At 42.7% G+C, this 23,221-nt stretch overlaps 1 protein-coding gene and 1 long non-coding RNA gene across 6 annotated transcripts in view; one reads left to right on the top strand and one right to left on the bottom strand.

The window, feature by feature from the left end:
• The window catches only part of LOC136378559 (uncharacterized), a 510,347-nt gene that overhangs the window by 369,601 nt on the left and 117,525 nt on the right, over positions 1-23,221 (top strand). The window lies entirely within an intron of this gene.
• DAW1 (dynein assembly factor with WD repeats 1) overlaps positions 1-23,221 on the bottom strand; it is a 46,503-nt gene that overhangs the window by 13,133 nt on the left and 10,149 nt on the right. For 2 of the 5 annotated variants that reach the window (XM_066345218.1, XM_066345223.1), the window contains exons 1-6: positions 17,938-18,043; positions 12,020-12,092; positions 9,814-9,958; positions 8,416-8,474; positions 5,597-5,719; positions 1,296-1,395 (exon numbers count right to left, since the gene is read on the bottom strand). In XM_066345218.1, the coding sequence (XP_066201315.1) occupies positions 1,296-1,395; positions 5,597-5,719; positions 8,416-8,474; positions 9,814-9,958; positions 12,020-12,092; positions 17,938-18,019 (582 nt within the window). In that variant the 5' untranslated portion in view covers positions 18,020-18,043. Of the gene's footprint in view, positions 1-1,295; positions 1,396-5,596; positions 5,720-8,415; positions 8,475-9,813; positions 9,959-10,083; positions 10,197-12,019; positions 12,093-17,937; positions 18,044-18,539; positions 18,622-23,221 lie in introns of those variants that run through there. The other 3 variants (XM_066345219.1, XM_066345222.1, XM_066345220.1) reach the window with 3 other exon arrangements.

Here is a 23,221-nt window from a genome sequence, read left to right as displayed (position 1 = left end):
GCTACTCCCTCTCCTAAACTGCAGAACCCTGAAGGGCAGGAGCTGGGGCTGATTCTCGCTGGCAGCCCAAGCACACAGGCCAAGGCTGACACACACTCGGTGCTTAGGAAATACGTACTGGATTGATGGTGAGCACAAAGAAATGTGACTGTCTTCCTGGGAACTTCGTACAAAGAAAACTTTTCAGAATTCCAGAGGAGTATGGAACATGGCCACACTCTAATAAAGATTTTTATGACCTTGGACGAGGTACTTAAACTCTCTACGTCTCAGTAACATCAAGAGTTAAGTGGGGAATTCCTCCTCCTAGGCTTGTTATCAGGCACAACCAAGCTAACATACATGTACGTGCGGGGCTTGTGGCCTTGCTGGGTGCGCGCTGGATGCCACTCAAGAGTCAGCTGTAGTTTTTCAGGGCAATATCCCGTGTCTAGCAAAGCATCTTGAACGTAGTATGAGCTCCTTTTAGATGAATATACCATGAATTTGAAGGGTAAATATAAATATATTTTGTTCCTAAAATAAGCATGCTGTTTATTTTTAAAAGCTATATCCTGTGTTCCACAGGGTGCCAATTACCTCACTAATTGCTATATGATGTATCACAGAATCGCCCAAGGGTGAGCGCTTCCCTATAGTGAAAGCTATTTAGAGTATCAGACGATTTATGCAAATTTGAGTTCTAATGATATCCAGAAAGCAATCAGCCTAAATATTTTGCATGATATAGAAAGTTATTTTAAAAGTTATTTTAAGAACTTCATCACCCTCATCAAGCCAGTCCTTTAAAGAAATATGAACAAACAAAAAAAAAAGTCAGTCTGGCTATTGTACTCAGACACTCATTATAGTATGTGTCTATTTAGTGCAGGTGTCTGCAAGATATTGAAATTAGAGTAGTTTGTAGATTATATCAACACCGCCATTAAAAAAAATGTAATATATATAGGATAAAAATACTGGGTAGAATTTTAAAATCAATTCTAAAGATAGAACCACAAGTTTTATAATGGCTCCTGAAAAAGCAGCAGCGATAACGCGTCCGAGCTGGCTCACGCTTTGAAGGACACTCAGGGCTCTGGGGAAAGAAGGGAATGGCGGCACATGCAATTGGCACGGGGTGGGGCCAGGCAGGGGACAGGGAGTGGGTAAGAACTCTCTCTTCCTCCCTCTAAGTTTTGCTGCGGACCTACAACTGCTGTCAAAAAAAAAAAAAAAATGCAGTCCATCAAAAGAAAAAAAAGGAAACCACAGAACAGCAATATACAAAAATTTAGAAAGGTAAATGCACCCACTATTTCTGCTGTGTGGCCCCGGAAGGTGTGGTAGCAGGTTCCCGTCTCCACGCTCCACAGTTTGCAGGTCTTATCGAAGGACCCAGTGGCAATTTTGTCACTAAGATAAAAAAAAAAAGAAATGTGCATTTTGAAATCATATTCAACCACAGTAAGCGACGCACTGAATTAATATGTGAATCTTTACGAGCTGAGAAGTTTACTGCACTTTCAAAACAATAAGCAATGCTATATTTTTTTCATGGATAACAAAATAGAGGTTCAGTTTTTCAATGGCACCTGTATGTTTAATTTTAAATATTGTACATTAAAAGTATATGTTTAGGATTAAAAATACTTTTTAAATTAGTACCATGAATATGGTAAAAGATTTTAGTTTAGAAAATTACTAATACATGAAAATTAATGTGTGCAGGGTAGGGCAAATGTCGGTTTACAGTTGTTTGTATGGAAAATAACACAATAATCAATTAATAATAATACAAGAATAAAGTCTGTGTTTCACGTACTCAAAACTATGAACCTACTTTTGCCCACCCTGTATAATAAGTTGTATAAACATAGAAAAACGCTGTGAGTAGGTCTCCTAAAAAAGATAGCATTGAATTTTTTTAATGATAAAATATAAGTTCAATTAATGTTATGTCTAAGTAAGGTTTTAAGAAGTTAGACAGTGAGTGTCTCCTAAGGAAAATAATGCCTATAAGGACTGTGAACAAGAAAGCGGGTTTAGCGAGGACAGGCAATACAGACGTCAGTCCCCTCAGTAAAGACGGGAAGCCGGGCTGCTGTCAGCACCCAATGAGAAAGAGTAGATTCACTTGTTTAATCTTTGACCGTGGGACTAGAACTTACTTTTTTACCCCTCCTTACATCTGTCCTTTATAGAAAGTCATCAAAATGTTCACCCAATTGGGTTACCATTTACAATGCAAGCTCATTGTTAAAAAGGGGGAGGGGTCTTAAGATCGATAATACAAATCATGAATGCTCAGCACAGGTGCAGAATTTCTATTTGTGCAGACCAACATGGTGCCTTGCTTCTCTCCTTTGTTCTCAGGCCACCCACAGAGCACCTCTGGGGTCTCTGACACTCAAGGGAAGCAAGGCCCTTTCCATGTCAGTGCAGGGACATACCACCCCCCCCCCCAAACTTCCCTGCACATAGGCAGCTTCTGCACCTGGACTCCCTGCACTGGCTCTCCCGTGGCATCCTGAGACCTTTTCCAACTGCAGCTGTCTTTCAAATTCTGCTCAAGACACCCTGAACACCCTGTGAGTTCTTTATCAGTTCCCACCATCTATTCCCATGCTCCCTGTGCCTTAACATAGCAGTCTCAAGTTGCTGTGATTCCTTGATCAATTTCTGTTCCATCACATACTGCTCACTACATCCACGTTACACCATGTTATAAAAGATATTACCAATTCCAATGTTTCTAGAATTACTTTATTAAGTCACAGCTTACTCCTGACCTAAGACACAAAAGGGCTAAACACTAACTTAGTTGAAGTTCATCTGTCTCTCTCTCTCTCACATACACACATACGCATAAACATATACACTTACACTCCCCCTTATTCTTAATCAACTGTCTTGAGCTCATTTTGCTCAATGCCTGAAAGTGCGGTGAAAAACATTGCCCTAGCCCACACATAAGTAGTCAGACTAGGATAACTATCAGCTGGACAAACGGGCAGAATCCAATGGAAGGGCCAAGAAGGGAGGAATGCTTCTCACGTCTCCTTCCGCAAACACTTCAGTCTCAGACAGACACCCCAAAATATCACACCTGTTAACTAGACTGTTAAAAGATATGGTATTGTCAAGAATATACTTTCAAAAGCCTTTATGTAACATTGCAATTAAAAGTAGGAATTACACTAGAAGTAAAACAGTATCATTTATCAGTTCAATAAAATCTTTCTCTCTCACAAGCCAGTGTAATAAGGTATTATAAAAACTTATCCTTCTCTACAATTTAAAAATGCACACATCAAAGTTAAAATTTTCTATAGTTTAATTGGATTAATTAATCATTGTAATGTCCTATGGAAGTCTGATTGTGCCATCACAATTACCATGTCTAGAAAGTCTATTACATTTTCAAAAGATATGACATTAGCCAACTAGATAGCAGGTTTTTAATATTTGTAGTATAAAATTCTTACTCTAGTGCAGCAAATTTTTATTGAATACCTTTCATTGCCTCTGCCACTATCCTAGACTAAGTTTCTATCGCCACATGAATGTGCTACTTTATGTGCATCCTAACTAATCTCCTAGCCTCCTGTCTCCTCCCAGCCCAGACCCTCTGATCCTTCTTTCTGCCAGAACAGCCCTCCGAAACAGCACTTTCATGGTGTCCCTCCTTAGTTCACAAACCTTTCATCGTAACTCAGTCCTCCAGAACAGAGTTTGGGCCACACAGAATGTCCTGACCCACATCTGCTTCTCAATATGAGATGTTCACTAAAGAGGCTGGGGCCACTGAGCATGCCTGACAAAGTCCCACCTAAAATAGGGAGCTGCTGAAGTCCCTTCACCCAGAGTGTCCTCTCACCTCTCCTCTCCGGCTTCCATCTCTCATGCTTCTGCTTAATCGCATGTCAACTCAAAGGCACTATTCAGGATGCATCACAGTGATCTTTTCTTAGCTTTTACACTGTTCACTGGCTTGTTCTAGTGTCATAATATATAATGAAGAAGTATATTTATTGAACCAGCTTGGTTAATGAAAAAAGTCAGTTAAAACAGGCAGTCATGGCTTGACCAGGCAGTGGAGCAGTGGATAGAGCATCAAACTGGGACTCAGGGGACCCAAGTTTAAAACCCTGAGGTCGCCAGCTTGAGCATGGACTCATCCAGCTTGAGAGCTGGCTCACCAGCTTGTGCACCGGGTTGCTGGCTTGAATATAGGATCATAGACATGACTCCATGGTCACTGGCTTGAGTCCAAAGGTCAATGGCTTGAAGTCCAAGGTCTTCAATGTGGCTTGAGCAAGGGGTCACTCGCTCTACTGCTGCCCCCTGGTCAAGGCACATATGAGAAAGCAATCAATGAATGAACAACTTAGCTGCTACAAGTATAAGTTGATGCTTCTCACCACTCTCCCTGTATGTGTCTCTCTCTCACTACCTCTCTGTATCTGTCTAAAAAAATAAAAAATCTAAAAATAAAAAGAGAAAAATAGGCAACCATGAAAAATAGACCCGCATGTTTAAATTTTTTACTCGTATGTACAAATATACATTGATTTGTCCATCTTTTGATATGAGGCTCAGGCCTTCTTTTTACTATGGTTCAGCCAATTACTCAGTTCATTATCTGCCATAGAAAAACTGTATCCAACCTCTACAATATCCAATTTTTTTCTTTAAAATAAAATGAGAACTTTAAAAGACTTTCAGAACAATCTGAGTTCAGAATTTTTAAAAATTTTTACAATGTGTTTTCTATTGATCTCATCTACTTTTTTAGTAAGTTTTTCAAATATTTACCTTCCTTGTATTTTCACAGAAAACAAAAGCTTCATTTTACACATTCATGTATCATTAGTTAATAGGAAAATGTAATTAAATGGCATAATTACAACTGAAAGCACAGCCAACACACGCAGGTTCATGGACAAACACAGCTAACTCCCAGTAAGTTCAGAACCTAACCAGCAGGCAGAGGGGTCAGGCATTCCAGTGGTTAGCCCCGTTTCTGCAAGCCTTCGGGAGCCATGGGATCAGAGCATGTTGTGCAGGAAGACAGATAGAGAACGTTGGTAGGTGGTCTATGGACTCCATGAACAACAACAGATTGGTTTTGAAATGTTCCTATTGCGTTCGGTACTGTTATTTAGTATGTTATTCTAAACATTTTTTTTCTACCTGGTAAGAATGTAAATGAACTTCTAAACAAAGTAAACCATCTAGCTGACGTGTGTCACACTCTCCGGAAGCATCGGCCCAGTTCTGCCAGCACCAGCAGGAACTGCCTGCCTGTCAGAGGACTCCCAGGGGCAGAGTCAGCCCTCCTTGAACTTGAACTCGTGCTCTCCTCTTTGCTACTGTGTGATCCTGGGGAGGGGACTAGAACTTTCTATCCTTAATCTTGAAGATGGGAACACGCATCCCCAAATTCCTTTAAGCATTGAAGGTGGTAACTAAAAGGCTTTCAAAGCATACGTCAGACATGCAATAAGTCTCAGTTCTCTGTCTTCCTCCTTTTCTCCCCTTGATGGATAGAAGGGATGAATAAATGGACTGACGGGTTGACAGGGAGCAAGTGCACGTGTGAACGTGTTTTTACCCATAAGGATTGTTGAACGCTATGGCGTACACCACATTCCCGTGACCACGCAGGGTGTGCAGCGGCGTCCCAGAGAGGCTGTGCCAGACTTTGCAGGTTCGGTCGTAGCTTCCTGTGATAAAGCTGACACGGGGATAGAAATACAGTGTGACTCGAAACGTGACAATAGCAGTGTGTTGATCATTTTTTACCTGTAAGATTGCAACCCCATTGATCATGCTTTTTGCAGTAGAAATCGTGTATGCAGAACAAACAGTTAAATGGGGAGCAAAATCTAACCCCCTTGTCTTTGAAAACGTCCTTTTTTTTGCAAACACCAAAAAGGAGTACTCCCAATAAAGTAAAGAGTAATCCTGCCAATATTCAGTCTTAAGCTAAAAATAATGATAATCACTGACATTTTTTTAGAAATTCTAATATATCTCAATAAATAGCATCATTCTTCCAGTTAGTCAAACCATAAAATCTGAGTATCCTCTTTGATTTCCCTCTTCTTCTCCATCCCACACACCTGATCTGCTGGTCAATTCTGTCACCGCAGCCCCCAAACATATCCTTGTGATGCCCGTTCTCACCAGCACCATTGCCTCCATCTCTTGCCGAAACAAGTCAAACCACCTTCTAATGGCTCTTGACTCACCGTGGTCCTTACAAACTGATTTTCCTCACCAAAATTGGAGTTATTTTTTTAAACCTTCCTTGTATAGCCTTCTAGCATCTAGAGGAAAACTCAAACTTCTGCCCATGGACCATTAGCCACAGCGCTGACTGGCTCGAGGAACTTAGGTACACTCGGCCACCACATCCAGCTTCTTGCTAGTCTCTGAAAAGAACTGCGTTGTGTATTTTATGCCCATCTGGTTCACCACCATCATCCCCAGGACCCGGAACATGACTGACACACTAGTAAGTGCTCAATAAATATTTGTTTAATATTTAACAGTTCTTTAACATGGCCAGTTTGCTGCAAGAATAGGTAGTATGTTGACCTTTAATATTTTAAAGTAAAATAACAGTATCTTGGTTTCTTTTTTTTTTTTTTTTCCTGTATTTTTCTGAAGCTGGAAATGGGGAGAGACAGTCAGACAGACTCCCGCATGCGCCTGACCAACCGGGATCCACCTGGCACGCCCACCAGGGGCGACGCTCTGCCCATCCAGGGGGCGATGCTCTGGCCATCCTGGGCATCGTTATGTTGCGACCAGAGCCACTCTAGCACCTGAGGCAGAGGCCACAGAGCCATCCCCAGCGCCCGGGCCATCTTTGCTCCAATGGAGCCTTAGCTGCGGGAGGGGAAGAGAGAGACAGAGAAGAAGGAGAGGGGGAGGGGTGGAGAAGCAGATGGGCGCCTCTCCTGTGTGCCCTGGCTGGAAATCGAACCCGGGACTTCTGCACGCCAGGCTGACGCTCTACCACTGAGCCAACTGGCCAGGGCCTCTCGGTTTCTTAAATATTCTATTAGGGACAGTATTTCCCCAACACAGAAAAAAAATGCACAAAATTGACAAGTGTGTTTGAATGCCAAGTGGTAATGATAAAAGATGAGAACAGATTCGGGTATCTAAACTCAACCAAACAGGAAGGTAGACAAGGTAGTGTGTCTTTGATTCTCCTCTGGGCAATTCTCTTCCTTGCTTCTTCTGGGGTAGAAATTGGTAGAGTCATTAGGGAAGACAGTATCATGGTTCCCCCCTAAAAAATTAAAAACAGAACTACCATATGATCCAGTAATTCTACTTATAGGTTTGTGAACATACATCCAAAGGAAATGCAATCAGGGTGTCATAAAGATACCTGTACCCCCATGTTTATTGTAACATTATTCACAATAGCCAAGATATGGAAACAATGTAAGTGTCCATCCAGGGCTCAATGGATAAAGAAAATGTGTTATATGTAATGGAATGTTATTCAACCATGAGAATGAAAGACATCCTGCCAACTGTGACGACATGGATGAACCTGACAACTTTATGCTAGGTGAAATAATAAGCCAGATAAGAAAGGACAAATTCTGCATGACCTCATTCATGTGGGGAATCTTAAAAAGCAGTTAAACCCGTAGAAGCAGAGAGCAGAACAGGCGTCACCAGGGGCTGGAGAGGGGGAGAAATGAGAAGGTGTTGGTCAAAGTTTATAAAGCAGTAATTACATAGGATGAGTAAGTTTAGATGTCTAATATACAGGCATGATGACTACAGCTAATACTGTACTGGTTACTGGAAATATGCTAGAAAAATATATTTCAGGTACTTTTATCACACATACAAAACAGATAACTGTAAAATGATATGCTAATTAGCTTAACTGGAGTAATTATTTCACTATGCATTTGTGTATCAAATCATCATGTTGTATATCTTAAATGTATACAATTTTTCTTTTAGGAAAGAAATTCCTACCCCCTGAATGTTAAAGATGATAAATAATAGAAATACACAGAAAGAGAAAAAATAGAAATAGAAATAAACAGGCAGAGCGCCGGAGCCCTAGGCAGGGACACTGCTCTCTGTGTGACACCATAACGGAGGACACATGTCACAGCACATCTGTCAACCCAGAGAATGGACAAAGTCAGGAGTGAACCCTAATGAAAGCTACGGATAGTGAGTGACCACGATGTGTCACTGCAGTTTCATCAACTGTATCAAATGTGCGACCCTTTGGGGGACGCTGAGAGTGAGGGGAGCCGTGGGTGTGTGTGGACAGCAGAGAGATGAGGAATCTCTTTACCTTCTGCTCGATTTTGTGTGAACCGAAAACTGCTCTACAAAATAAAGTCTAATAAAAGTACTTTTTTACAAAATAGAGAACCTTACCGAGAGCCTGATTTATTAAGCGCAACATTGGTCAGTGGCAGTATGTGTGCTCTGAGAAGCTTCAAGGAAAGAAAAAGAATAAAATGTTATAAGTGCAAATAAAATTAAATTTAATTCATTAACATTCATTTTAGACCAATAAAAACAGTCAGGTTTGTCTTAATTCTATGCAACAAATGGACAGTATCTAATATCTGAACAAAGGAGAAAAAAATACATTATACCTTCTATTATTATGAACAATAACATCTTTGGTAGCTATGAATAATAATCATGAACACATAACTGGATCTGTGTCCTCCATCTATTTGCCTTTTAAATAAATTATTGCTCTGAAATAAGATATCAAATGGCACTAATTTATAACACTTTCTTTTACATAGTACACACGGTTTTATATATATCTACAAACAGTGTATAGAAGAAATAAACTAAGTATGTTTACAATGTATCATTACTTTGTTAATGCTAAAGCTCTTTTAGAGTCAGAATATATCTTCTTTTATTTATCTTTCAATCCCTTCATTATCTAGCACATTGTGGATGCTTAATATTTACTGAATAAATATAGAAAAATTGGACAGTCTGTTCATGGACACAGACACAGACTAAGTTAGGACAGTCTCAGTTATGTCCTCTGCCAGAAGGTAACTACTATTAATAGTGGTTTCTTTTACTATCAAAAATGTTCCCTTTGAAGGATAAATCACAAGGTCATGCTAGTTATAGAACTCAGATCTGAAGTTAAATAGTGCCATCTACTGGACAAAGAAATATTCTTTTGTATTTATACAAAATATTTTGTATTAGACAGACTATGCTAAGTATGTAAATAATATGATAATTATATGTAAATCATATGAAATAAAGTCAGTGTAACATTAAGCAATTTTTGAATAAACTATTAAATATTGTTAATAAAAAAGCTGTTACTGAAGTAATAAATGGCTACATTTGTTATATTTTTAATTTAATAATCAAGAACTATAGAGAGAAATACATATTTACACTACATTAACATGGATATGTAAGCTATATCAATAAATAATTTACTGAAATATAGTTTGGTTCACACGAACGCCTGAAATACTGCTACACCAAGAAACACAACTTTTTAATATTCTAACTAGAAAAATAATCTCAGTTATTCAATATCTTAAAGCTGCCTTAATGGTTATCCTTTAAATTTATCATGAGAAAGAACAGATATATTGACTACAAATCTTTAGTAAACCTCAAGAAATAGGTGTTTGAATTTATTCATTCAACAAGCTTTCATTGAGACTTCGCCTTAGCAAATACGCGTTAGGCGCGGAGGGGAAGAGAACGCAGGATTCGTATTTTACCTCCGATTAATAGGATAGCCATTAATTCATTGATTCTTAAGACACACTTTACCTTGAAAAGATAGAACGTGTGGTCGCTGTGCTGCCTGAGCTTCTCTTGCAATCTCTGTATTAAACGTCTCACTAGGTCTGACCGTGAAGCGGTGATAAGGGGCTCGGCTCTCCGGATCTCTCCCACTAAGTCATTGACATCAGTGCTAAGACGCACAGAAAGGAAGTTGCTTTTCTTATGCCCAAGGCCACGTGTACGTTCATTATGTCAAGAGTTGCATTATTTTACAAAGCTTAGCGTTTATAAAATTTCAGGAACACTCATCTTTACCAAGAAATGGGTAGGGCGGGGCAAGTCATGCAAATCAATAAAGAGCACTGCTGCCCGGATGAAAGCAGGTTGGGCTCTCCTCCGGAACGCCCCATCCTTGCCTGAGACTTCTCCTGGGGGAGGGAGGGGCGCAAAGATTCTGATTTGCTTCCATGAAGATGGCCAAGTGCATGCTGGTTCTGAACATGACCATGTTTTCTCTTTAGTTCTTTCCTTTCAGATGAACATGTATTGAATGTTCTTGTGCTACTATACTTTGTACTTTATATATGTTCTTTCATTTAACCCTGCAGCAATTCTCTAATGTAATGTTTTTAATCATAACTATTTTCATCATTTAAATAAACTGGGTTTCAGAAAGGTTAGGTCTGAAATATTTTCAGGGAAAGAGAAAGTATCTGATCTAAAATAAACATTCAAAGAATAATGGTGATTTTTATTAATATTTCTTAGTGGCTAGAACATCATTTCCCTGAAAGAGAACTGGTCTAAGAGTCAAGATTCATGCTTTTTCCTGGTATTTAAATAATCTAGAGAAGTTCTGGTAAAATTTATTAGTCCAGAAAAATATTAGATTGAGACAAATATTGATGACTATAAACCACAAAGCATCCAAAGTGGGGCGATTTTGCAAACCATGGGTCAAAGCTGCACAGCCCAGCGCCCATCCTCTGAGGAAGGCCTATGGCCCAGCTGCAAAGGAGGTGATTTGCTGGTGGACAGCGCCCCCTACAGCTGCTTAGGATTCAGCTCAGCATTTGAGGTCAGGGCTTGCTCTTCCCAGTGGTCCTCAGCCCGTGACTGAGCAAGTAAAGGGATAGTCCGAGGGCCTGGCCACTGTGGTCCCGGAGAAACCCTTCTATCCAGCAAGCTTCACGCCAGACTCCCCTTTGGGCTGTCAGAGGCTGCTGTCAACTAGGATGACATACCGCCATTTACGACAATATGGATGGACCTTGAGAACATTATACTGAGTGAAATAAGTAAATCATAGAAAGCTAAGAACTGTATAATTTCACACATAGGTGGGATATAAAACTGAGACTCATGGACATAGATAAAAGTGAAGTAGTTAGCAAGGGGAGGTGGGTAAGGGGAAGGGGAATAAAAAGAGACAAATATAAGGTGACAGAAAATGATTTGACTTGGGTGATGGGCACACAACACAATCAACAGTTCAAATGCTATAGAGATGTTTACCTGAAACCTACACACTCCTATTGATCAATGTCACCCCATTAAATTTCCTAAAAAACATTAATGATCAATACTCCTCAAATATGTCAAGGTCATCAAAAATAAAGAGAGTCTGAGAAACTCTCACAGCCATGAGAAGCCAAGGAGACTGAATGGCTCAATGGTAATGTGGCCTGCTGGGCATGCTCTTGGAAACAGAAAGAGATATAGGCAAAAAACAAAACAAAACAAGGAGAACTGAATAAAATACAGTCTTTAGTTAATAATAATGTACTGTACTGCTTCATTAATTATGATAATGTACCATACTCATCTAAGATGATAGTAGCAGGGGTCTCAAACTCGTGGCCCGCGGGCCGCATGCGACCCGCCAAACAATTTTGTGCAGCCCGCAGACTAATCCACAAAGTTCAAATGAGGATACTTAGTATAGGGCATGTGGAAACTTTCTCTTCACAACTTTTCTAAAACTATTCTAAATTAAAAGATTTTTTTAAAAAAATAGGAAGGTTTATTGGGGGGAGGGGAGAAGGACAGACTAATGATTCATTTTCTACCTCCTCCTCCTCATTCAACAAGACACTCAAGTAGAGCTCACTGAAACAAAGAGGAAATACACCACAGGACATTTTTAAAGCAATGTGTCAAGTGCACGCAGCTTGTCCACACACGGCCCTGTGACAGGGTTTTCCAGGGAGAAACTGTATGTGAACTACTTATTACATTGATAGCAGCTCACCTGGAACTGAGATCAAGCAAGTCAATGGATTTGGTCTTCAATTCTCCCCTTGTCTCATATTCCAACATAATTCCTGTAAAAATAAACAAATATGTTATAAAGCATTTATGATGACGACCGGTGTCAGAAGTTAATCTACTTTGGCAATTTGTTTCATTTTTATTTCTCACTTTTTTGAATTTTTCAAAGCATGTGCAGTGATGTCTAATTCTAAAACGAGACCATGCAAATTCACTTTTCCTTGGTCCTTCCTCTTAATACAACTAAATGCCCTTGAAATTATTCGTCAGGCAAAGATAAAACGATGAAGCGTTGTGTAGGAGAAGGTGAACGGGCCAGAGGCCTCAGGACTTAGGAGCAACAATATGGTGAATCCCCTGTACTTTCTTTTTATCTCCTATGCTTCCCAAACTGGGGACCAAAGGGACTTGCAGCCTGGAACTGCCAAAATGTATAGACAGTGAAAACCAAACAAAGCTTGCTTACTACGGCCAAAAGACCAAGAGAAGAGAAGTCAAAGAACTAACAAGGAGCCTTCAACCCTGCATTCAATAAACATTTGAGTAAATAAGTAATATAAACAACAAATAAATAATAGAAGCGTAACCTACAACTCAGGAAAAGGTTGAAAGGATTAGCATCTGACAGCCCACACAGCATTATCTAACATCCACAGGAAATGAACTTTTAAAATACAGCCAACAAGTCTACACAATTCCATTTTCTTTGTTTACAACTATCTTGTTTCTAATAAAATGAAAAATGTTCAAAAGTCTTTAGGTTGACTACTAAACATCAGTTGGGTTGATACAGAAATAGGGTCTCAAAAATGGTATGCAAAATCTAAAACATATACGTTGACTTTTTACTGTGGCAAGCATCAGGCAGTATAGGCAGCCTCCCATGATCACTGGGCCCCAAGATAAGTGAGAGGCCGTGACACGTGCAGTGAAAAATATGCTCAGAAAATGTATAAAGATGCCTCTGCTTACGTGCAGTTCTCCGGTAATTGTCTTCCACGGGTCTGAATATTCCTGACCTTCCCCTGGTTCGGAATGATTATTCAATAGGATAATTCCCAAAACACGTAGTTAAGAAGCCACTACCCCCAAAATCCTGTCATGTACTAAAAAGCTAAGCTTCAGAGGATGTGAGTATTCCTTATCCCTAATCATATTGAAGCAACAGAATCCTTTAAAGTGCTCAGAACATTCATCAGCTTGATTCATGTTTAGTTCATTCCTTCTCCTGGCTAGAAAACCAGAAACTTGGGCCTGAGAAATAAAAGCCAAAGGCTGTTATAACTGAGTCAGTTGGAAAGCACGTATTCAACACCTACTCTTCATGAAAGCGAAGCATCTATGAATTAATCAATGTAACCAAGATGAAAAGGAAATGGCCGGTGTTTGATTAGCCGTGCTGCTGTCATGTACCTTTAGTTGTCAAGGAATTTAGGTCAGGAGAGGGACCATTCGGTGGAAGCCAACAAGACAATGCTCCTGATAGATATATTATTCAAAGGAAAGTGGGAGGACTGAAATGAGAGGCTTAGGAGGCAAAACAAAATGCTTTATAGACCATAGGGCTGAAGGTCCCGTGGGGATGAGTCATTGGTGAGTGATTTTCTCCCTCCTTGATCATGTTATTGCAGCTCCCACCTGCTATTCAGGAGCAGCTCTGAAATCTGCATACAATACACGGCTCACCAAAGATTGGAATTCTGAAATTAAGTGTCTGGAATGCTAAGTGATATGTCCTCATTAGAAAATAATCGTTAAAGCAATAGTCTGCGAGCGTGAGTCTAAAGCATCCCTTGAATCTAAGATTGCTATTAGACACCTGGACTTGCAGAGCTGGAGTGGGCCTTGGACGTCACCTGTTCAACCCATTCACATTTCAGGCAGAGTTCCAGGCATTCTGCGTAACACACATCATCTCATTAAACTCATTCATGACTTCAACCAAGATGTAAGTGCCTACTTATTTACCATGCTCTATTCTAAGTGCTAGAGAGATGGCACTAGACAAAACAGACAAAGCCCCTGCCCTCATGAGGCTTTTACTCCAGTTGGGGAAACTAAGATACATAAGTAAAATGGTGTTGAATTGAGGTCGTGCTAAGAAAAAATAAAGCAGAAAGTAGGCTATGAAATAGCTGAAGAAGTTGGAAATTCTAGAAAGGGAGGTTTCACTTTACTACTGACTGAGGAAAGAGCTAAAAAATGGGGGGGTTGATAGTGCTGGCTTTGCAGATGTCAAGGGGAGGCTGGTTGCAAGCTCAGAGACCCTGAGGGGGGACACAGCTGTCCAGTCCACCCTGGGACCACGGAGGAGAGTGGTGTCACTGGATGGAGAAGCAGGGTCACGTCCGGGGGGCAAAAGCAGAGGAGGCTTTCACAGGCCCTTGGAGATTATAGCCTCAGAGATCACAGCCCATTCACTTGGTGTGAAGAAAAGCTGTTGGAGGGCCAGTGACATGATGAGATGTATGTTCTAACAGAGTCACCCGGCTGCTACATTGAAAATAGACTAAAGCGGGGCAAGGGTAGGACCTCTAGCCATAAACAGAATGTCAGCCATGGTTGTGGGAAGAAGTTGTTAAATTCTGTCCAGTCATGTCCCACTGTTTCAATAAACACAGGTTATATATATGAGGGTGGTCCCATAAGATTATAATGGAGCTAAAAAATTCCTATTGCCTACTGACATCACAGCCCTTGTAACATTGTTGTGCAGAGCATTACTCACCTGTTTGTGGTGATGCTGGCACAAACAAACCTACTGGCTGCCAGTCATAAAAAAGTGTAGCACGGGCCTGGCCTGTGGTGGCACAGAGAATAAAGCATTGACCTGGAATGCCAAGGCAACTGGTTTGAAACCCTGCGCTTACCTGGTTAAGACACATAGGACAGCATCCAATGAACAACTAAAGTGAAGCAACTATAAGTTGATACTTCGTGCTCCCCTCACCCTGGTCCTCCCTCTATAAAAATCAATAAATTAAAAAAAAAGTGTCTCCACCTCAGGTGCTAATAAGAGCTCAGTTGCTGAGCAATGGAGCAATGCCCCAGCTAGGCAGAGCATCACCCCCTAGTGGGCTTTCTGGGTGGATCCCGGTCAGGGCACATGTGAGGAGTCTGTATCTCTGCCTCCCCTCCTCTCACTGAATTAAAAAAAAAAAGTGTAGCACATACAACTATGTACAGTATATAATAGTTGATAATGCTAATAAATGACTATCTTACTGGCTTATGTATTTACTATACTTTCATTATTATTTTAGAATGTGCTATTTTTACATATATTTGATGCAAAGTAGTATGTTGTGTTATGCCAGCAGCAGCTTCATACATCTGTGTTTTCCACGTTTCTTGATGGCACCATTTTCTCTTGTGCTTGACTTAAACTTGTGTTATTTTGTACAGTATGAAAAATAACTATTGCTCCTTGTAGTTAGGGTCAATAGTCTACCATATAGCCTAGGTATGTAGTAAACTAAACCATCTAGGTTTGTGTAAGTGCATGCTATGATGTTTGCACAACAAAATCACCTAAAAACACATTTCTTAAGAACTATCCCCATCACGAAGCAATGAATGACTATATGCATTTTGAAGGTAAGCTGGCAGGGTTTGTTACCCGACCAAAAGTGAAAAGAAAAGTATGCAAAGGAGGAGAAGAGGATGAGTCCAAGGTTTTGATGTGAGCCATCATGGAGAAATGGAGCTGCCATTGACTTAGGTGAGGAAGACCACAAGACCATGTAAGATGCACACTGGACATCCAAATGAAGACCCGGGTGGGCAGTTACATATTCGGGACTATTCAGGGTGGTTCTTAAGCCTTGAGAATAGATGCGATCACCAAGCAAATGAGTTTAGATAGAAAAGTCCAAAGACAGAGCTCTAGGACACTAAGTCAGAGAATAAAAGGAGAGAAGTCAACCAGATGGAACGAGAAGGAGTGACAATGAGGCAGGAGATAAAACAGTATGTTCCGGAAGATGAAGGAAGACAGAATGAGCAAATGGGTCAAATGCTGCTGTCAGGTCCAAAAAGGCAAGGACTGAGATGCGGCCGGGGAATCCAGCCATGTCGAAGGTGATGGCGGATCTTGGAAAGGGCAGTTTCCATGGAGCAAATGAGGGTGAAAATATGATAGGAGCATGTTCAAGGCAGAAGGGAGAAGAGAAATCAGAAACAAGGTTCTTTCAAGGAGGTTGACCCTGAAGGGAAAGAGTAGCTGGGAAGGGTCAGCGGACCTGGGAGATGACTGCCATGATCGCCCTCTGGCTGACAGCTGGACAGATGAAAACAAATAGCCCACGTTGCTAAATTTTTATGCGGTGAGAGCAGTTACGATCCCAGAGCTCATAATCTTGACCTACACTCCACAGCAAAGGAATTAAAGCAAGACATTCATTTATCATTCTATTTATGGGAACCAGCACCAGACTACACACTAGCACAGCCCAAGTCAAGTTGCGGATTGCTTAAAGAGAACAAGCCATTAGTCTTCATTTAAAATGTCCTATGTACTGCCATATCTGGAGATTTTTCACGGTATCTTAATTGGAATTCTAGGAGAGAGAAAAATGAATGTCTCTACTGAGTACTAGGCATTGGAGAAAGTTGCTGTCCAGGTCCACTCTTGCCAGAAGACCAGAACTTTTCATTGGGCAAGGATATATGATAAACCTACTTACTGCTTTGTGGCAAGGTTTTCAGACTTTTTTATTTCGGGTTTTGTTGTTTTTTTTTCTTATAGTGAGTTCTGAATTAGAAGCCAAGAGTTCTACTCCTATTACTGTCCCTAACCAGCTGGGTGACCAGTGGACTTCAAATATTCTGTAAAGGTGACCATGTCCTTACCTATGAAACAAGAGAACTAGGCAAGTTTTACCCCACTGAAACTAAAGCATTCTGGGGGCTTATTTCATAATTGCCTTAACTCACTGGAAGCAAGACCTGAGACTTTCTTTAAAGCGCCATGTCACAAAGTGCAAAGCACAGAGGCAGTGGGCCCTCCATAAAGTGTTGATGAATTGCTACATGTGGTCCAGAACACAGTTACTAACGCAATGCTATGTTGACCAGCCCTGGCCGGTTGGCTCAGTGGTAGAGCATCTGCCTGGCATGTGGAAGTCCCGGGTTCGATTCCCAGTCAGGGCACACAGGAGAAACGTCCATCTGCTTCTCCACTCTTCTCCCTCTCCTTCCTTTCTATCTCTCTCTTCCCCTCCTGCAGCCAAGGCTCCACTGCAGCAAAGTTGGCCCAGGGGCTGAGGACGGCTCCATGGCCTCTGCCTCAGGCGCTAGAATGGCTCCCACCGCAAGGGAACAATGATTCAGATGGGCAGAGCATCGCCCCCTGGTGGGCATGCCAAGTGGATCCCGGTCAGGCACATACGGGACTCTGTTTAACTGCCTTCCCGCTTCTAACTTCGGAAAAATACAAATACTACTACTACTACTACTAATAATAATAATAATAATAAATGCTACGTTGATGATGCGTTTTTCTTTTCATACTCTATGCGCCCTGACTTGATCATTCTGGCGAGTGTAAAATAGAAACCCCTGTGGCCCTCGTCGGAGTCCTCGCCGGCAGAAACCAACATCCCAGGACCTCCTCCTCCATCACCACCTCTCCCTCTGCGTCCGCCTCGTTCCTAACTTCCCAGACAGCATTGTAACTCCGCAGCTTCAACGTTTGAAGACTTCCTAAGAGAAGTCATAAGTTTTGAAGACCAGAGCCCAGCATCTGAGAGAGTGAGGAGACCTCGCTGCGGAGCGCCCCGCTTCCTGTCGCACAGGGACCACCCACTCGGGGTCCGCGCCGCCCTCTGCGTCCCCGCCGACCCGCCCAGGGCCCGAGTCCGGGGTCCCACCGAGGGCGGAGGGGGTCCGGCCCCGTACCTGGAGGGTAATAACGGATCATGAGGCTCTTGAGCTTCATTTTCTCGATCCGGGACCCCAAGCAGAGTGGATTCGTAGCCATAGAAACGGCCAAACAGCCCGGGGACTCCGGAGCGCGTGCGCGTGCGCGGAGCTCCGGGCGGCTGCTCGCAGGACGCTGTGTCCCCGCCCGTTGAGACGCGGGCGCTGCCTTCCTCATCTGCCGCGGGGTTCCCGGGACGGCGCCGGGACTACACTCCCATCTGCGTTGCCACTACCCGAATTTGCGCCCATCGGAGCCTGGGCGTGGACAGGGATCGAATCCCTTCGTGTCGTTACAACGCGTGACCTCAGAAGGGCAGGCGCGCAGCCGGGGACCGTTGGCCCAGACCACCGCCTTGGCTGTGCGCCCTGTAGCCCATTGGGTTCTAAAGGAGCAGGGTTGGGAGCAAAATCCTTTTGTCGGTTTCCACTCCCACCCCCTCCTGTTGTCCCCTGTCTGTCCCCACAAAAGAAAAATGACCTCAGTGTAAAAGCCTGCATTTGCTGACGCGGAGCTATCCACTGTGCTAAGCGCGCTATACGCCTTTATCCATAGTCTTAGCAGATGTATTCATATGCACCGTTTATTTCCACCCCGTCTCAAACGTGAGTCGACTGAGAATTAGCAAAGTGAATGACCAGGACCAGCGAGTGGTGGAGGATGGGAAGGTGGTGTGTAGGCAGCCTACACCTGCACTGGGCTGAAGGCTTCCCAGGCCTGTTCCCTTTCTTGCCAGCGTGGGGGCCTTGCCTGCCACCTCGGGTTTCCATCGGGAAGGCTGTGGACAGGAAGAGACCCGCAGACCGTTCACTTCCTTCAAGGAATTTGGCCTCCCAGCCCCTTAATCGGAATGTTCCAAACTGAAGCAACCCCTGTGCTACCTCCTCACCCGTCGCCTCTAAACCTCCATACCTACCAAGTTTTAACCTCTGAAAGCTTTTCTAAATCACTCACCCACTTGTTTTGCTCCCCTTTTTAAAAGGTAATTTTAAAGAAAATTCTTGTTAAAGTGGTAAATTAAAAATTGCATATTAATTTTCGATGAAGAACAGCAGGCAACTGTAAAATTAATGTGACTCTTTAAAAATGCTAGTGAATTATTCTATACTATGGCCTGCCAAATACTGCAAAGCAAAGGCCTTCCTTTTCTTTTTTTTTTTTTTTTTTATCAAGGAGGAAAAAATTAGCAACTATTTGAAATTTTCAAGACAGGCTAGAACTCAGCTACACCTTCTTACTTACTTCAAGGAGTCAGAAGGTGCTGAAGCGATCCTACTCTGAGCACATCGTGAGAAGGCAGGGTTCTTCCAGAAAGACAGCCACGCCGGGCAACAAAGAAGGCAGCAGGGAAGGAGGAAGACCTACTATGAGGTAGATTGATTCCATAAAAGAAGCCATGGGCATGAGTCCACAGGAACTAAGCAGGGCTGTTGGGGACAGGACACGGTGGACATCACTCATTCCTAGAGTCTCCAGATTTTGGAGCTGAGTCAATGACATGTAACACACTCGGAAGGCTGGAGAGATGATGAAAATGGGCAAGACTTTGATGAAAACGGGCAGCACAAAACTCATCTCATCCCACCAGCAGGAAGCGTCCACAGTTGGGAAACAGGGAACCAGATGAAATGCAAGCTACCTTCTAGCTCAGATTTCCCCTTAATCAGTAAGACTCTGGAATAGGTTTGAATACGGAGGGGAAAAAGTTCACCTATAGAAACAAGGCACTCTCGTAGATTTTGTTCACCCATGTGATTGCTTAAGGTTATGTTGTTTAAAATTAGGCCTTTGGAAAAACAGTAACTTTACCATGGAGAAATCTGGTAGACCCCATTTAACCACACGATCGCATTTAACATCACCAATATTGGGACGAACTGACATCCGTAGCACCTGTTACAATGCACTGAAAAGAACGCAGTAATTCTCTGGAATTCCTGCTTGCAGTTATGAAGGAACATCATCACATCAACCCAAATACAGGTAATGGTTCAAAATAGCTGTCCAGGTCAAGAAAGAAAGAAAAGACTGAAAAACTACCCCAGATTAAAGGGCATTAAAGAGATAGAAAAACTAAATGCACTAAGTGATCTCAGATCTTGAACCAGAAAAAAAAAAAAAAAAAAAAAGCTCTAAATAACATGATTGGGATAGCTGATAAAGTGAATAGGGATTAGAGTTTACATTAGATTAATATTATAGATATTAGGTTTCCTGATTTGGGTTATTATTCTTTGGCAGTGTAAGGGAATGTCATTCTTTAAAAAAAAAAACAACACCTCAGATTTATTTAGGGATAAAGGGATATGATATCTATTGTACAATCAACTCTCAAATAATTTTGAAAAAAATTATAAGCATGATGTTTGTATGGCGGTTGTGTAATCGGATAGGTAGATTGATTGGAAATGATAAAGCCAGTGAGGAAAATGTTGAATCTAGACAAAGGGCTTCCTTTAAGGAGTTCCTTGTACCTACACTTGCAACTTCTCCATAAGTTGGAAATTATTCCAAAACAAGAAGTGGCCTTTGTTTCCTGCAGGCCAACCCAGACCTCAGAATGTCACAGGGCATATAGGGCAATCAATCTATTTGGCCGCACTTCCGTTTTGTTAAGAACCCCAAGTTCAAGTTCACTCCCCGTTTCACCCGTCATTCTACTCCTCCATTGTCCTTTCGTTATGAAACCAAGAACCTCCACAATTGTTGCCTACCCTTCCCCACTCCTTCCATTTCTAGGGTTTCCCCTACTTCCATGAACCAAACTTAGGGGTTGTCCTTTTCCTTCTTAAAAAAGAAGGGATTCCGGCTCTGCAGATTTTGACATTTTTCCCTTGGCTCAAGTTGCTTAAGGAAGGTTCTAGAACTTCTGAACGGCCTTGCCACCATATCCAGAGCCCTCTTTATCAACTCTGGGGCACCGGCCCTTGGATATGAGGTCCAGTCTTCCCACAGTTTATATACACCAGTGATCAGTAACCCCCACCTTTGTCTTTACTTGAGAGCTATTTATCTGCATGTCCCAGCACCCAGATTGCCCATTGTTTTCAAAGTTCTCCTCACAGTTTCTCCCAAGGACCTCTAGGCCCTCTCTGCTAATGGGCCAGCCCAGAATCCTTGTACTTATAGGTCCCCTGTCCCCTTTTCTAGGAAGGCAGTGAGGCTGCATGCCAATAAAGTGCTGATCCAAAGAGGAACAAATGCAGCTTATGAGTGCAGGCAGATTTCTCTTTTGGCCTTGACTTAAGTTGAGGTTAAATCTGTGCTTAATTGATTCACCCTTTGACTCATTCCTAGAAGCAGCTGTCTGACGCTCTCAACCTGAGTAAATGACTGTTTCATTCTGAATCGGCCACAACTAGTTATGAATGAGGTACAGAAATCTGCAAAACCAAAACTCTTCCATTACTCAGGTGATGGCACTCATCCCAGCGTGTGGCCGACTTGGTATGACTGCCTCACGGGACTACTGGAGAGGGCTTCCTAAATGCCAGATAATCCTTTTAATTGATTCACAGCGTTCTCAGTTGACTTGACCATTGATGCAACCAACAATTGCCGTTTGTATGGATTTGTACAGATAAATGGAGTGTTTGGCTCTGGGTTTCTTCCCACTGAGACCTGCCTTAAACAACCAGAAACAAACAAACACAATATGACTTTTCTGCCCCAAACCAAGTCACTGGAGTGCGTTGGAGCCACTCTGGCTTCAGTTCTCACAGTGCCTGCTGGACCAGCAGTATTGGTGTCGCCTGGGAACTTGTTAGAAATGCAAATCCTCGCCCCACCCCACCACCTACGGAAGCAGAAATGCTGGTGGTGAGGTCCAGCAGCCCCTGTTTGAACACGCTTTCCTGGTGATCCTGCTGAACGGTGCAGCCTGGAAAACACTGCCGTCGTCAGTGACACTGGCTTGGCCAGAGCTGGGTGGAAGCGAGCGCCCTTCCCCTGCCATCGGGCCTTGTGTGCGTTCTGATGGCCCGTCACAGGAAGCGGGTTGGTCAGCCACATCCCAGGATGTGAATAAGACGCAGAAATGACGTGGGAAGAAAGTGGAGTTCCTAGCTAATTGGGTTTTAGATGCTCCCGTGCCCCGAGAGAGACCCATGGACATCAGACTGAGGGAAGGTTAAGAAGGTGCCTGCGATGGGCAGGGGGGGCCCTACAAGTGGGAGAGGGATGGGGGAGGGGAGCAGAGGCAGTGGGGAGGCGGGAGGCAGCCTGGGGGGCTCTGATTCAGCACTGTCATGGGACAGGCAGGCAGGGGTTCCAGCTATGACACGGCTTGGCGCTTCCATGTGGCCCAGCTGCTCCTGAAGAGAGCCGTGGCATCAATCAATGACAAGCTGTGTCACTTGTCTTTGGGGTCTTCATGGGAAGCAGTAGATAAAAAAAAGAGAGGCACAGTTTCCTCCTGGAGAGCGAGACAGGAAGAGGAGATCTCGAGGCCCAGAGCCTGGCAGCGGAAGTCAGCTGCGCAGGCGCCCAAGAAGAGGGGCCCAGGGACACGCCGATGCACATCACTTCCCTTCCTTCGGGGCCTGCCTCCGCCCTGCTGAGAGCCTCACAAAGTATCTGACCTTACTCAGAACCAGAAAACTGGCCAGCCCAGGGGCACCAGTCAAATCATTCAATAACTATGTATCAAAGACCTTCCAGTGCCAGAAATGTTCCTAATTCTGAAAAAAAGATTTCAGGGAAATCATTCACAGAAAGAATAAGGCTTCAGGTGGGTTTGGAATGATCACAAAGAGGGGCCCCTCTCCAGGTGTGATGGCACTTGTATTCGCCGATGAGTCACTGCTGAGACATGCAGGGCACACCGGTAGGGCCGATACACAACCGCTCTGCCATGTGCTGCAGTTCCTTAGAGAATGCCTGCTTGAAGCCTGGCTCTGCCACCTCCCAGCTGTGTGATCTGGGGCAAAGTTCATATCCCCTGCGGCTTCTATTTCCCCACTGGAAAGCAATGATTGCAGTATCTAATTGCTAGAGTTGCTGTTATTGTCTCTGGCTCATTCAGAAACACTCCATAAGTAACAAGGATAGTGACGATAACAATAAGTAGTTATTATCCTAAGGTTGTTTGTTGGAAGTTGGGGAAAGGGTATATGCATATTGTTTCCATTTAAATTGATGATAATCTAGACCAACAATTACTCTGATGATCACTTACATGCGATTGGAGCCCTTTGAATGAAACTTGACAACAGGTGTACCTTACTAGTTATGTCAGTTAGTATTAGAGCAATTAGTTTAATT

The sequence above is a fragment of the Saccopteryx leptura genome, chromosome 7, assembly GCF_036850995.1.
Source record: "Saccopteryx leptura isolate mSacLep1 chromosome 7, mSacLep1_pri_phased_curated, whole genome shotgun sequence".
In the NCBI taxonomy this organism is placed as follows: domain Eukaryota; kingdom Metazoa; phylum Chordata; class Mammalia; order Chiroptera; family Emballonuridae; genus Saccopteryx; species Saccopteryx leptura.
Note: the sequence above shows the minus strand (reverse complement) of the source record. Positions and strands in the feature narration are given on the sequence as shown.